Source organism: Cebidichthys violaceus, unplaced genomic scaffold (assembly GCF_023349555.1).
Source record: "Cebidichthys violaceus isolate CVI_PGR_0920_01 unplaced genomic scaffold, fCebVio1.0.p SCAF_4, whole genome shotgun sequence".
Classification (NCBI taxonomy): domain Eukaryota; kingdom Metazoa; phylum Chordata; class Actinopteri; order Perciformes; family Stichaeidae; genus Cebidichthys; species Cebidichthys violaceus.
This window is the reverse complement of record NW_027176594.1, coordinates 6,159,530-6,175,766: the sequence shown is the minus strand read 5'-3', so window position 1 is coordinate 6,175,766 and position 16,237 is coordinate 6,159,530. Positions and strand designations below refer to the sequence as shown.

General features: G+C 40.1%; 2 protein-coding genes across 2 annotated transcripts; one reads left to right on the top strand and one right to left on the bottom strand.

Moving 5' to 3' along the window:
* Positions 1 to 3,388: 3,388 nt before the first annotated feature.
* LOC137884839 (tetratricopeptide repeat protein 39B-like) lies at positions 3,389 to 8,361 on the bottom strand. The gene is made up of 18 exons (XM_068726881.1): positions 8,329 to 8,361; positions 7,943 to 7,974; positions 7,403 to 7,507; positions 7,082 to 7,213; positions 6,810 to 6,886; positions 6,301 to 6,430; positions 6,086 to 6,191; positions 5,906 to 5,971; positions 5,718 to 5,826; positions 5,557 to 5,624; positions 5,394 to 5,453; positions 5,122 to 5,283; positions 4,927 to 5,018; positions 4,721 to 4,841; positions 4,527 to 4,638; positions 4,328 to 4,445; positions 3,699 to 3,815; positions 3,389 to 3,503 (listed from the first exon to the last, which is right to left on the bottom strand). The coding sequence occupies exons 1-18, from the start codon at positions 8,359 to 8,361 to the stop codon at positions 3,389 to 3,391; spliced, it is 1,755 nt and encodes a 584-aa protein (XP_068582982.1).
* Positions 8,362 to 10,437: 2,076 nt separating this feature from the next.
* On the top strand, positions 10,438 to 15,163 carry snapc3 (small nuclear RNA activating complex, polypeptide 3). The gene is made up of 9 exons (XM_068726882.1): positions 10,438 to 10,670; positions 11,157 to 11,240; positions 11,344 to 11,422; positions 11,506 to 11,610; positions 11,709 to 11,858; positions 11,955 to 12,037; positions 13,537 to 13,695; positions 14,701 to 14,808; positions 14,881 to 15,163. The coding sequence occupies exons 1-9, from the start codon at positions 10,438 to 10,440 to the stop codon at positions 15,026 to 15,028; spliced, it is 1,149 nt and encodes a 382-aa protein (XP_068582983.1). The 3' UTR covers positions 15,029 to 15,163.
* The last annotated feature ends 1,074 nt before the right edge of the window (positions 15,164 to 16,237 follow it).

Below are 16,237 nucleotides of genomic sequence, written 5' to 3'. Positions count from 1 at the left end.
TACAAACTTCCTGAAGAACAAAGTTGCACAGATCACCTTTTAATAACAATAATACTAATATATGTGAAGAGACTGACTGATCACATGTCAATGTGAATTATTCCTAACAATAGTTACTAACAATGATTGTGTATTTTGTTCAAAATCACACCTGTTATATTTTTGTAAAAATTATCATTCTAAAAATGTTTAGGAAATCATTAACTGTCATATCTTCACATCGAGTCTTGTTTGTACTACTAACCACTACCTTTGTAACATTTTTGAACAAATCATGAACTCTGTCCCATGTTTATACAAATTATCAGTTATGTAAGATTGATATCGGAGTGATATCCGGCCAATCCAAAGACAAGGATTGTAACCAATTAAATGTAGTTATACAATGGTGACTGGGTCCGCCCACTTAGCGTCAAAAAGAAAAACTACTCGTGAGCGACCAGGTGAAAGTTTTGCAAGCAGAAGAGCAGTGATTGGAGTCGCGCGCTAGGGGACGCCCCTCGCGCTCAAAGCATGGTTTTCTCCTCGCAGGCGAGAGACAGCCAGATCCTCCTTGTGGCACTGGCACCTTAGTGGCACTTCAGCGGCAAGCATCAGTCAGGTGCCACAACTGTGGCTAGCGAGTGACAGCCGCCTTTCAATCAGAGGGTCGGCGGTTCGATCCCCGGCTCCTGCTCTACTAGTCAATGTGTCCTTGAGCAAGACACTTAACCCCAATTGCTCCCGTAGCTGCGTCTACGGTGTGTAGATAGATACTGAATTGTAAGTCGCTTTGGATAAAAGCGTCTGCTAAATGACTGTAATGTAATGTAGCGAGTGGCAGTCGTTCGGCACCTGTCAATAAGCTGCCGAGCTGAGTGAGTGGAGCCACATTTCCTGAGAACACTCATTGTTGTCACGATAGGATTTTGATTAAACTATATTACGAACTGTATTGCATCAAACAATCCACAGATTAATCGAAAAGTTGATTATTGCTGTGTACATGGATAAATTAATATGAAATCGCATGTAGTCAACGATTGTTGCTAACATACTCCCATCAGCCCACGTTTATTTATTTATATTTATTTATTTTTCTTCTAATGTTACCCTGGTATGTGCTTGCACCATAGACTAACAGTTGTCTTGCATACGGTCATTCTATTGCCTTGACTTTTTTGACATTTTTTTACATCCGGACTACCTGTCTTACTTTGCATCGCTCTTCAAAAGAAAAAAACAAATAATCCATAAAACAGACTATCAAAACGTACACGGCACACTCCTCACACACTCCTCTAACTACTGGTGACAATCCTCTGACGCCTAGTGGCACTGCCCTGACTAGTTGTGGCAATCATCTGACACCTAGTGGCACCCGGCTGACGCCTAGCGGCACTACTCTGACTACTGGCGACACTCCTGTGACTAGTGGTGACACTGGCAGCTTGTGGCACCTATGACACCTACATATAAGCAGATGAAGAGTGAAGATATTACATATTTAAAAAAAAAAGTATTCGAACATTTTGGCATAACCACTTGTCAGGGTAATTTGGCACTATGTAGATGCTTGGATGTCACGAAAAAGTGAAAAACAAACTAAAAAATAGTGAAACATGTATTAGTTATTGATTATTGTAGCTGATAATCTTTGGCTATTAAGGCCTAATAATCAGTAAAGATTGTATTTTTGTTTCAAAACGGCCTAAATCATGACGTTGATTTAGATTGACTTAAATCATAGATTGACCTATTCGGACTGTTACTGAGTTACATTTCCCATCCGATTTCAATGGAGGCTGTTTATATTCAGGGGTTTACGATCTACGTGTTAGAAAACAAGTTTTTTCTCCAGTTAATTAGAATCTACTAGGATGATAAAACTGATTTATGGCAGCTGACCTATCGTAACAACAATGGGTGTTCTCAGGAAATGTGGCTCAGCTCGGCAGCTTATTGACGGCCGTGTGGCGAACGAGTGTCACTCGCTTGCCACAGTTGTGGCACCTGACTGACGCTTGCCGCTGAAGTGCCACTGACTAGTCACTGAGGTGCCAGTGCCACAAGGAGGATCTCGGCCTTGCACTCGCAGGCTGCAATTTTACAAGCGTGAGCAGAGATATTCTATGCAGTGATGTGAAAGCGCTCGTCAAAGTAAAGTACGTGCGTTGCTGTTTAATTTGCACGCGCGGGACCTCTACACGCGCATGGCAGGGACGCGTCATTACATGTCATCATGACAAGTAAAAAACAAATAATGCTAAAATAAAATAAATATTAATATTTCTCTAATGATCTGTGCTATAAATGCAATTTCTGTATGATTCCAATCATTCTTACAATCAAAATCGCTGAATTAGCGCATGTCCTGTTCAAACAGAGAGGAGACACGTGAGGTGAGGCAGCGACGAGCTGTTCCTCACCTCAGATTGTGCAATCCCTCACAAACTGGGTTGAGCGTGCCTTTTGCTTTGTCACTGTTTGTCACCACTGTAATATTTGTAGACACTTTTATTATATGTCCTTTCTTTACATATAATAGGTACTGTATTTCACGTATGTGTAGAACATATTAAGTGTTGCTGATCTGACAGAAACCGCAGTGAAAAAGCACAGAGGGGAGGCAAACACTACTCTGCCTCAAAGAAGAGGGCGAGCGAGAGCCCCTGTGTCGGGTTTTGGGTTCATATATTTGTAAAATCTGATTTATGTAGAGTCAGTGCCTCACCAGCCACGAACCTCACTGCACGTCACTGGCGCATGGATCTTTTTTGCGCTCTCGGATTTTGACAGTGATTTCCCTTCATACTAGTGCTATTTTAAGAACATGCCTTGCAGGCGACTCACGTGGTCCCTGCAGGCGACCAGGTGCCTGCGGGCACTATGTTGGCTACCTCTGTTGTAGAACATAGCTGAATTGTAACAGATTGTACCAAAACATCAACATTCATGAAATACTGACGCATTTAATGTCATTAATGAAAACAAGCAAGACAAAAGAGACTCTTCAATTGGATATTACATTATTGGAGACTTCAAAGGGCAGAGAGTGTTGAGACTTTGAATCCACGTTTTTCTTGTCTTTACACAGCCCTGGATCTGACAAGCTGTAGGGCAATTCATTTGAAATTCATTTGAAATAACCATGTCATCTTCAAGCCACTCATACAAGCTGCCAGCAGAGTTAAAGCTCTAGATTAAATTCAAAGAAAAAAAAAAAAAAACAGCACAGGGTTGTAACTGTAAGTTTGGATAAACACACCATTTTTAAAACGGGCTGACAGTAAGATGCCCATCTAGATGATTTCAAGTCACAGAGCTGAGGGCAGCACACATGGGTTGAGACTTTGAGTTAGACGTGTTGGTCTATGTTTTTTGTTGAGCTTTTCTGCCGTGGAGTCTCTTAAGCTGGCGTGCGTGAAGGGGGAAGTTTGGCTGAGAAAGAGCCCATGGTGTTGAGTGCTGCGTGGATGCGGAAGTGTAGCCTCGACTCCATGTTGTAGTCTTTGTAGTTCATCCTACAAATAAGATCACTTATAAGCTTTTTTGTATAATATGGCAGTATGGAATTTCACTTTATTGGGCAGACATATTTCGTCAAGGCATTTTGGGAATTGCCATTCTGACTTTAAGGGAAAACAACATCCAGATACGTTTTTTTAAATACAGAACTAACTGTAACCCACGACTGTGGAGGAGTTAAAAATACTTACTTGACATTTTCCATCATTTGGATGGCTGTGTTGATGTCACCTTTCTGCTTGTGCAACAGGCCGAGCTCATACATGGTAAATGGCACCAGGTAGTTGTCGTGCTTGATATCCTTTTCACTGCCCAAAAAAAATTATAAAATCAAAGTCAGTTCAGTGGGTCTATTCAACAGTGGCAACATTTTAGTTGTGAAGTCTCAACACCAAACTGAGAGGTCGAATATTTTATGCATCATGTTCTTCAAGACAAGGTATACTGTATATTGATAAATACAAAATACAGCTCATGCAATTCAAATCATGTGACTGAAATACATCCTGACAAGACGTTACAGATTGACATAAACATCTTTATGGAGTCTGTTCAGACGCAAACTGAAGCCAGAGGACAGTAAAGGAAGATTAATAAAAGTCTTTTCATGAAGTGAAATGGACAAAAAAAATTTCCATTAACACATTAGTCCATCGAATGTGAAGCAAATGAATATCAGCAAGTGTCATTAAGAGACAAAACAGTAACACAATTGACCAGTGATCAGTGTGTTGTGTATGATTTGTGACTATGTTTCAGTTTATTTTCCAACCTATGTTTCCTGAGAGAGTGTGTTGCAATGGCATTAAGATGGCCTCACCGGGAAATGACATGATTGAAGCAGAGCTCAGCCTGGGCCAGATGCCCCAGCTGTCTTAGACACAGGCCCTTCAGCAGCTGAACAACACACTGGTCATCCAGGTGATACACTGATGGGTCTACACATGAGATAAAATGCTATTAGTGTCCCATTGAAATCTATTAGTTAATGTGGTTTAAAGTTCTGCTGTTCCCCTCACTTGGATCATCTCTGAGCTGCTCCTCTGCTTTCTCTAAGGTGGTCAAGATGCTTTTAGTCAACTCTGGTCTTTTGCCAACCACTGTGAAACCATTCCACACGTACATCATTTCCTGTGGGAAAAGACGCGTTGTCAATCCAGTTCTCAGTTTTACTTTTGAGTCACTGAAAGTAGGAGTGCACATGCATCCTCACCAAAGCAGGCACGACTAGTTTCACAGGTGCAGAAGAAGAGTATCGCTGTGCCTTGCTTGCTGCAAACTTCTCTGTTGGGATCGACTTCCCAGCAATCCTCAGTCTGAGACCCTCCACCTGCCTACAAACAAAACCATGTTTCACTAACTATTACAGAACTTATTACAGAATCCTATACAGAAATAATGGTTGTCTCTATCACACACCTGTATAACTCTATCACATTTTCTCCACGTTCAGTCACTTCTTCCTCTGGTAGCATGCTCAAGATGGCAGCTTTCTGGAACGTATAGGTGGCCTACAAGAGAAGAGCAATCAGCTTATAGCAAGAGATAAAAACAATGTCAATACATGAGCAGTTTTGCACCGGGTCAATAGGGAGAATAAGTTGTATTCGTCACCTGGGACCATTTGCTCTCTTTGCAGAGCAGGTCAGCGTATCGATGCGCCTCCCTCCAGTTTTGTTCGAATGAGTAAGCCCACATCAGCTCCCAGTAACACAGGTGGTGAATCTGACGCCACTCTTCCTGTGCTGCAATACACGCCAGGAACTTATCCTGGGCCTGCAGAAAAACCCAGACACATTTGGGCTTTCAGTTTTCTTCAACAACAACATGAGCTGTATTAAAAAAAAATTTTAAAAAATGTTACACCGATTATTTCCAGTACTCACAAAAGTGAAGTTTCCTTTGAGCAAAGCAATTCTTGCAGTGTAGAAAAGAATGAGCGCTCCCTGAGGACGACACACAGACAAATTAAATCAAAATGATGCCATTTCACTGAATGAAAGTAGTGACATCTACCATGAGTTAGAATCAGCAATAATCACTGCTCACATTGGGGAACTTTTCGATGTAGGGCTCCAGCAGAGATTCAGCCTCAGTAAGGTTTGCTTCACCAGTACCTGGGGAAAGAACATGAGCAGAGTAAGAACTTTCTGACCATCACAAATCATAATATAATGACAGACTGCTACTTATTCCTGGAAGAAAATTACCCAGAATCACAGTAATGTAGAGATGAAACATCAGCAGCGTCAGGGTGCTGAGGATGGAGCGCAGGCTGTCGCCGGCTGCTCCCTCCCTTAACTCTGATAAACCCAATTCCTGTAAGAAAACCAGCAAATGATGCTATCTGTATATTTTACTGAAGAGAAAAGAAAAAAAAAGGACTCAGGGCACCTACTCGGTCTCCTGAGAAGCCCAAAAACTCCATCAGTCTGAGGACTTTGGATGGGAGCAGAGACAACATCTACCAAAAAAATAGGTTCACTGTCGGTTAGGCTTGATACAACTTAACAGCAATACGTTGTTCGTTTAGTAAAAATGTAGCTATAAGATGTGGCAAAAACACTGCATGACTCACCAGATTAAATGATCCAATGCCCATGTTGACACCACCCCTAAAATGTACGTGCATGCTCATCTGTTTTTCCTTGTCCTTTGTGACATTGGCCAAGGCCTGGCAATCCCTGGTTTGGGAGACAAAACAATATATACTCAAATATGATGATGTACATTATTTTCCTTTTCTCAATGTCTGGTTATGGCATTATGCCCCCAACAACCCCCCCCCCTTACTTGTAAATCTGATAACTGTTTCGGATTCTCATCCCTCCTTTGATGAAGCCGATTATAGTCTCATCCAGGAATGTGAGAGCTGCTTTCTGCAGCAGAACTTCAGCATAGCACAGCTCTGCATGCATCTCCTCTGTTAATAAGGATCAAACGTCACATGATGGGTGAAAACAACTTCCCAGACCTGCAAAAATGTTAAAAACGAAATACACATTGTCATTTTGTTTATAAACTGCACTAAACTGTCCTCCCTTTCTGTCTGCACTGCACTAACTCGTCTTCTCCTGCAGTCAGGGAGAGATTGTTATCCTTCGTCTCTAAACTCCACATCCTCCACATTTTGAATCCCACCCACCCACTACTAATACAATTACCCTCCACACCCCATGTTCGCCTTCTGTATACAATTACATTTTCTTTACTTCTATTAAAAAACACTAAAATAGTACTTAAACATGGCTCATTTCACCTCCTAATCACAGATCCAATGAGTGTGTAAGCGTATCACTCACCTTCGGTCAGGTTGTCAGCTGGTTGCCTATTCCACATGTTGGTTAAAGTCTCCACTATTCCAGTTTTCTTCCGAAATCTAAGTTAAGGAATACACAGTATGGTGACAAATTAATAAAGACAATTTCATCAGGACGGTGTCTCAATGCTTTTAAGACAAGGTGATCAATGAATTCTTCTCTATATGACTAATTTTCTTCCTCAGATATGCACCACATTTTGTACACACTGTTGAACTTAAATCCTAAACTTTTATGAAAGTGTTCAGCCGTACCTTTGGCATGTCTGCAGGGATTCACCCAGTGACGCCATGGCAGCATTCATGTCCTTTGGGTCAAAGGTCATGCCTGCCTGCATCACCAAAATGCTGCTGTAGCCCATTGCGTGGTACATGCTGTGACTCTTCCTGAAAAGGACAAATGCAGTGATTATTAAAAAAACCCTGAAAAAACGGCATATTCTAAGTGTGAAATTAGAATAATTTCAAAAGTAATCAAATGCCTATAACTAAATGTTATCGTGCAACCAGCAGTGTGAAACAGCTGTACACAAAGATGCAGAGTCAGCTGGAGACTGTTTAGAGTCAGTGACTAACCGGGGTTTCAAGAGAGCCAAAGCATCAGAAAACCTGTTGTTCAGAAAAAGGTTGAGGGCATTGGAGCATTCCTTCAGTGCGGCCTCTAAATCCATTTCAGGTGTTCTAAATGAAAGAATGACAAAATAATTTAGGCTTCTACAACCCAACAGACATATCTGAAAACAAATGTTGGGTAAGTATCTGGGAGTCCAGACAAGTGGCACTTTGGTAAACTTCAGGCTTTACTCGTAGTCTTGTGAGATAAGATGCAAAATGTAAAGCATGTTGGCAATTTGAGTGTGTGGAACAAAGAGGTGTAAAGTATATGTATGCACAGTTTGAAGAATAAATAAATGATAAAGTATCACTAAGATACATAGTGACCTCTAGTGGTTGTGAGTTGTGCATTACAACAGATAGATTTAATTAAATAGCAAACCAATTTGCAAATATAAATTATATTTTCTATAGAATAATTATTTTCAACATGTGCCAATCTTTGAAAAACATGCACACATTCCTGTAAAACCTATAAAACAAAAGCATCATTTCACTTACATTGAATCCTCACTGATTTGGTTTAAGTCCACCTGAAAAAAAGAATATTCAAATTTTAAATCCGTTTTTAAATTGAAACAGTGTGATGAGAGAGACATTTAATCTAGCCTAACAGGTCATTTTGCGTTTATTATATTTATTACAAGTACAGTAAAATGTGATATGTCTGTCATCATGCTCCCTACAGACCTTTGGACATGATGCATTAAGGGAATAACAACTTTTAACAACTCAACTTCCCTCCTCCCCACCTGTCTTGACTGATAAAATCAAAATGAAGAGACAAAAACAGCTTTAGTAATAACTGAAATAAATACAAGTAAAAAAACTCTGGTCAAACTCTGGTCATCAAACACTCGTAGATGTTGCATTACAATGTAATTTACCTGTTGCAGTGAATTGTGTTTTTCCGTCTCCATTTGATGCTGGAATTGAAGTCAGATAAGAAGAAGTTACGATAAACGTCGGGTGTCTTTTTTCCCTCTGGGTTAAGGTTAGGGTTGATGATAAGCCTTCTCTTCCCTTGCACACAAAGCGATAATTTGGCCCTCTGCAATATTTATATGCTCAGAAGTGGCCTAGATTTGCAAGGCCAGCCCACAAATCTGTCAGATGTTGACAGTCCCTTTATGATCTTAATAATAACTCTTTTTATCCAGATTTTATCAGATACTCTGGTTAAATGATCAAACAATCTGGTGCACACAAAGCCAATACATGTGCGTCAAGAGCGCACAGTTTATTTTATCAATTGGATATATGAAATTATGACTGTTCAATAGCCTTTTGGATTGTTAGAAGGTTTAAAAAGAATTACGTTGAATTGAAAATTTCTCAAACAAGAACAAGATGAGCTCGCTGTCTGTTTTTATGCAACGATGTGTGAAACATGTCAACTAACTGAGATGCAGCTGCACTGATGACTCGAGAAAGGTGCACAGAACAAAGTTGATACCTGATGGACCAGCAAATCCATCTGGTTTTGCCTCAGTGTATTAAGGCAAAAGTTACTAATAAATCTGGTGGGTCGTGAGATAAATCATTTATTTAAAAAACATGTTCTGCTGCACAAATCTGAATTTATTTTGCAGACTTTTTTCTTTTCAGTGTGAAATAACTGATAATTGTACCTCTTTGGACTTAAAAAAAAATAAAGCCATTTGAAAAGTTTAGAGGAAATCTCACTTTTTTGTATTTCACATCTAAAATTGAACAATGGGTCTACCAACTGACAGCATATGTGTGAGAGAGAGAGAGAGAGAGAGAGAGAGAGAGAGAGAGAGAGAGAGAGAGAGAGAGAGAGAGAGAGTGTGTGTGTGTGTGTGTGTGTGTGTGTGTGTGTGTGTTCATTCATTGTATTTTATTAGCTCCTTATATGTTTTTGTAAGAAAGATCTTAATCTGAAGAGTAACTCATTTCATCTGTCAGGTAAATGTACTGGTGTGAAGTTACAATATTTTCCTTTGAAGCGAAGTGAAGTAGAATAATAAAGTAACTTGTAAATGTAAATAATCAAGTAAGTTTGTCAAAATTGTACTTAAGATAAATAAATGTACTTAAGTTTGTCACTAAATGTAATTACTTTACACCACTTGGAGGAACAAGGGAGAGCGGAGGCAGATAAAAGGCATTACCATCACAAATTACCAGATGCCTTCTGGGATAAATTCCTCGAGCTGCTCCATGTCCAGTGCATACTGGTTTAACTTCATTCTGACAGCACAAGGGGTGTTTTACGTAGATTTGGTTAACATTTCTGGTTATCTGAGTGCATGTGATGTCCTTGACTAACTATTTAATTCCAGTGGTTTGGTTGTTTCCGTAGCTGCTCTGCACTCTTAAGTGTCTATGAAGCTTCTTTATGACTCTATTACTTTTATTGAATGTCATAGAAATTATCTGAATGAGTTTTAAAAAGCTTGCACCAGCAAATGGAGGATATTTATATCACTCAAACAATTAATAGGATGTACATGTGGTTATTGTGTGACTTTAAAGTTATATTATAATATATTTAATTCTAATTACTTACTGCTCTTTCTTTTTCTGAGCGAGTACAGAAGTGCATTTTGTAAAAATGAGCACAAGGGCCAAAGGAAATGTATTTAATGAAGGTAGATTTGTGTCTTTATTACGCAAACAAAAAAATGTTTTGAAAGCAAAGGTTGTTTTTTTTAAAGCAAAGGTTTTTGTTTTGCAACCAAAAATTATAGTTTCACAAGCAAAACTAACAAATAATTTATTCGCAGTTTATATATTTTCACTTACAAACTTGATTTTTGATTGCAGTGCGAGAAATTTGCTTTCAAAACATATTTTTTTTGTTTGCGTAATAAAGACACAAATCTGCTTTCATATGTATTGCAATTCTTTTTTTCTTTTTTTTAAATTGCTGTTTTTATTTTTGAAGCCTCCACAATGCCCTGATGCTGCTTGTTGTAAAAACTACATTACCCATGATCCTCAACGCTCATATCTAGTCATTCAAGGAAAAAATGGCGGCGCCCGATCCCTCGACAGACCCGAACACAAACATCCCAGAACATGAATACACTGACGTTAACACCAAAATATTTCACATAGGTTCTTTCAGAAACGAGTGGCTGAACAGACTGAAGCCGAGTAACTACTCATATCAGCAGGAAGACGAGGACACGTTTGACGCTAACTTCGCTGAAGAGATGGGGATCAGTGCGGAGACCCTGGCCGACCTCAAGTCCACCTGCAGGTAGTCACACCAACGTAAGCTCCACGATTAGCCTCGTTAGCTCACATTTAGCAACAGTTTACAAAGAGAGAGCATGTGTTGTGTCACATGAAAATGTTTATACCAGCGACTCTTTCCTTTTCCTGTGTACAAATACCACAGTCTTAGCATCAACATATACTGAAAGTATCAAAAACGAAAGCACAATGTTTAAACATTGAAACACATGTATGCACAATGTCCCATTTCAGAGTAATGCGTTTATTTAATATGGACGTCACGGCAGCATCAGAATGGTAACTTGGTTAGAAGGACCACTTTGTTTACGGCTTGTCGCGAAACGCCAATTAGCAACAGCTGCCACACAGGAGACGTCACAATAGTTGAAATAGAAGTACGTTATATAGTGACATATTATTATTGAATTATTATTACTAATTCCTTAATTAAAGGCTTCCGTTGGCAGTATTACATTACATGACGTTCTTTCATGTTTTTCCTTTCAAGTCTCGATTCACTTCGTTGCCATCCTGAGGATCAGCAGCCAGACACAGACATTGTTCCTCCGGACTCAACGCTGAGAACACTCGAGTATGATTCTCCCTCAACTGTCTCTATTTATATTGTGTCTCGGATAAACCAACGGCAGCTAACAAATATAATAATTGAGTGCTCTGTGATTTGTTTTTAACAGACAAAGAAAAAAAAGACAAGATCACAGAGCTTCTCTGAAAGTCAGCAAGAACAGACACGACCTCTACGCTGATGAACTGGTGGGTCCACTGGAGGAAACAAGATATTGTACCGCACTGACACGTGTCATCTTATTATAATAGACTCCTTATGTGTTTCACAGGAGCGTCTAACTGTTGGTAGGAAACCAGAGGCCGTGGTTGACATGGTGCCTGAAGGAGAAGTCATTCTAACCATCAACGTCTACTACCCGGCGAGTTGTGAGAAAGTGAGCTTTCACCTCTCTCACAGTACCAAGAACCCTCCAAATATGACAGAATGTTATCCTCCGTGGTACTGACATATTCCCCCCCTCCCCTCCCTCAGTTTAGCATTGTCAGGCCCCACATAACTCTGCTGATGACGGGCTCCCACAGCTTGGCAGAGCTCAGGGATGCCATCTGCTGTGTCAGCGACTTGCAAGTGTGCGGAGAGTTCAGCAACACGCCGGACATGGCTCCAGAGTTCATCAGCAAAGTGAGCACATGTACAGTTCATCTGAAAGTACAGTCTGAACCCCTCTGTTTAAGAACTTTACATTAAACGTGTCTATTTTCATCTTTTCTATTTCAGGATCATTACAAGTCCGCTTTCTTTTTCTTCGAAGGAGTTTTCTATAACGACATGCGATACCCCGAGTGTCAGGACATCAGCATGTAAGTTTACGCCAATTTACTGTGGAAATTTTAAAACAAAATTCAGGCGCCAGGAGACAATTCAAAATATAATTGAATATAATGCAGTAAGGCCCTCAGGCATTCTGTATTGCTTTCCAATATTTATTCTCCTGTAGATCAATTCTCATTTATTGTCGTCTCTGCTGAGTCAACACACATGTAGGCATGATTTTCTCTTCTGTCTTCTTTTTGTGTCTTTAACCTCTTTAGACATGCATGTGGCTTCTATTCATGTCAATGATATTATTGATTTATAAACCCCTGGACTTTAATATTGTTTCAGCAAGATTTCTGCTCGTTTTAAACGTCCTGCACATTGTTTTCTCAAGATGTCGAAGATTAAGTCGTGATATCTTGAAAACAGTTGTAATATTACTCAAATAAAGTCGCAGTTTAATGAGAATAAAGTTATATTATTTCAAGAAGAAAAAAATCTACCTGCCCTATAAAACCAAAACGAACAGAAAAAGGTAACTTCACTACCTCTGATAAAATGCAGGCTAGATCCGCTTTATTATAAACATTCAACGCCCCCTGATGATGCTGCTGCTGCTGCTGCTGCTGCTGTCGCCTGCTCGTCCACTTTTCAGGCGACGAGCAGTTCATCTCGAACGAGCCTAATATCATCATCGGTTGAAAAAAATCCAAGATAATGCAACCTCATAATACTACTCTCATGTCCGTGGTTTAAGCAGGAGTTACAGTGGTTTGTTAGCTTAGCATGAAGACTGGAGCTAGCCTGGCTCTCTCCAAAGTTTAAGGATACGCCTACACACAAGCACAGTTTCTTCCCAAAATCAATTTCCAGTGAATGGAGTATTATCATAGTTTGGTGGTTTTATGTGGAACATTTTCCTATGTCTACATTATAGCCACAGTATGTAATAGCATAGTAATATTTGTATTTGATTTATTCAATTTTATTGTTTTGTGGCGACCTTAATGTTCAAGAAGAATGTGGCTTTCTGCTAAACTTTTCCGTTTAGTGATTCTAGAACCTATGAACCCTCATCAAAAGGTCCTGCCGCGTTTTTGTTAATAGCCTGTGTGCAATAATACGATATGTCTACCTGCAGGCCATGAGTGTGAGTGAAGTCGACAAAAGTTCAACAAAAATATATTCTTTGTAAATATCACTGTGGCGCTGTCGTTAACACTGCAGCTCATGCAATCAGAACACGGACATCTTGGTTTGAGTGTTTTTATTGAAGCCTTGGGCCCTTGCCTACCGGAGTTACGCTCATAAGTAGATCAAAGGAAGTGGTCAGTAATATTTGGAGCAGAACATTCATCTTCCATCCACACTAGGGAAAGCATTGTTGGAGAAATTATGTGAAGCGTTACCATAAAACAAAACAAAAAATATTCTCAGAATGAACAGCTCAAAAGGTACCAGATACTGGAAGTTTCCATGTAACTTTCAAATAAACAGACATTTGATAATCTTGTGATGTACCTTCTGGGTGTTTATGCTACAGGACTGTCATTGAATGGGCAAAGGCTCACAGCTTCCCACCCTACAGCCAAGCCAAGATGGAAGACACGAGATTTGTGGATTTGAAAGTGAAAGTGGGCTTCCCGTACCTCTACTGTCATCAGGGAGACTGCGAACATCTCGTCATCATCACAGACGTCAGGTCGGTGCTGTGCTTTCCTGATTCCCGCGGATCCTTAAAAAGAGCCACTGTTTGGTTTGTCTGTTCTGGGTTACTGTAGAAACATGGCGGCCGGATCTGTATGTAGATTTAAACGTCATTACATCATTCTGACGTAATGAAAACAGGATTCTTATTTTCAGGTGATTACACACTAAAGAAAACATACTTATTGTTCTTATATTGCATTACTTCCAATAGATCCCCCTAAATGCTACACACTGTTCCTTTTAAAATGATTCACTCTGAGTGGCACTGTGGCCCCAGTGAAATATCTCTACACATACAAGATTAATTCATATATGAGATTTATGTTCCATAGTCGATGAAACCTAATGAGGAACTTTTACTCGAGCGCCACCTGCAGGATGACATCTGTTTAGTCTACAACCGCTAGCATGGCTGGAGACTGTTGACATCTTGTTCTACAGCCTACGTCGTGACCGCTTCAATACACGCTCTCTCATCGGTCACATGGGAATATCGACATAAATACCATGTTCATCTGCTGTCGTACTGCCAATGTGACATACACCTAGACACTTATACAAGTATTTGTTGTCTTCATGAAGCTCTTCACTGACAGCCGACTGTAGTCCAAGGTCCTTTTTTCTTCTACATGAATTAGATGCTTGTTTTGCGTTGGAAGCACATGCTGGTATGGGAAATGGCATGATCAAGCCACTGAACATGCCCTCTACCTAAATAAACTTCACCACCACAGCAATTATACATGGTCTGGTATGTCGACGTATAGCCTGGAACACGATGCTCTCTGAATCTGTTTTATTACTGCAACCTTTTGAAATAAAGCACTTCGTTGTCAGACAGGATCTGACTGCTCTCACAAGACATTATGATTCTGAGAGATCGTAATCCGAGGCTATTTACTGTTTTCATGAAAGCCGCTCTTAATATCACACAGAACACATCTGTTTCACGTCTCAGGCTCTAAACAAATGTTCCCTCTTTTTGTACACGTTGCAGACTGACCCATGCCAACGACTGCCTGGACAAGAAGCTGTATCCACTTCTCACACACAAGCACAGGGTCACCACCCAGAAGTGTGCCGTGTGCCACGTCTACATCGGAAGGTGGGTAAAAAAAACACTGCTCTGGTATTCTCAAACTGTGAATACAAGTTCACCATCCCCGACTCTTTCCAGGTGGCTCACAACCAACGACCGGTTTGCTCCGAGTGACCCGTGTCTCTTCTGTGACAAGTGCTTCCGGATGCTGCACTACGACACTCAAGGCAACAAGATGGGAGATTTCATGGCCTATCCCTATGTGGACCGTGGTGCATTCAACTAATTTCTTTTCTTTGGATCAGATCACTTATTTATGCTGCGTAATAGACTGCAATGTTTTATACCTCAAAGATACATGTTTTGACATTTGGGAAATGTATATTTTGTTTCAAAATAAACCGTTTTTGTACAATCCTTACATTTTTACAGACTGTTTGAAATCCACATTAACATTTATTGGAAAATGCGTTTAACGTTCATTTTTAAATATTCATTACTTAAACACACAAAAATCTAAGTTAAAGTTTGGAAAAAATACTCAAATATTCAGCTTACAGTGCCTTGCATAAGTATTCACCCCCCTTGGACTTTTCTACATTTTGTCATGGTATAACCACAGATTAAAATTAATTTAATTGGGATTTTAGGTAATGGACCAACACAAAATAGTCCATTATTTGGAAGTGGGGGGGAAATATTACATGGTTTCCAAAATTATTTACAAATAAAAATCAGAAAAGTGTTGAGTGCATATGTATTCACCCCCTTTACTGTGAAACCCCTAACAAAGATCTGGTGTGACCAATTGCCTTCACAAGTCACATTTGCAATGCACATCATTACTACACAGGGTCCACCTGTCTGCAATTTAATCTCAGTATAAATACACCTGTTCTGTGAAGGTCTCAGAGTTTGTTAGAGAGCATTACTGAACATACAGCATCATGAAGACCAAGGAGCTCACCAAACAGGTCAGGGATAAAGTTTTGGCGAAGTATGAAGCAGGGTTAGGTTATACAAAAATATCCCAAGCTTTGAACATCTCACGGAGCACCATAAAATCTATCAGAAAATGAAAATAATATGGCACAACCGCAAACTTACCAAGAGAAGGCTGTCCATCCAAACTGACAAGCCAGACAAGGACAAAATTAATCAGAGGAGCAACCAAGAGGCCCAGCTGCAAAGATCCACAGCTGAGGTGGGAGAATCTGTCCACAGGACAACTATTAGTCGTGTACTCCACAAATCTGCCCTTTATGGAAGAGTGGCAAAAAGAAAGCTGTTGTTGAAAGTGAACCATACAAAATGTGGGAGACACAGCAAACATGTGGAAGAAGGTGCTCTGGTCAGATGAGACCAAAATTTAACTTTTTGGCCCCAATGCAAAGTGCTATGTGTGACGGAAACCCAACACTGCCCACCACCCTGAGCACACCACCCCAACAGTGAAACATGGTGGTGGTAGCATCATGCTGTGGGGATGCTTCTC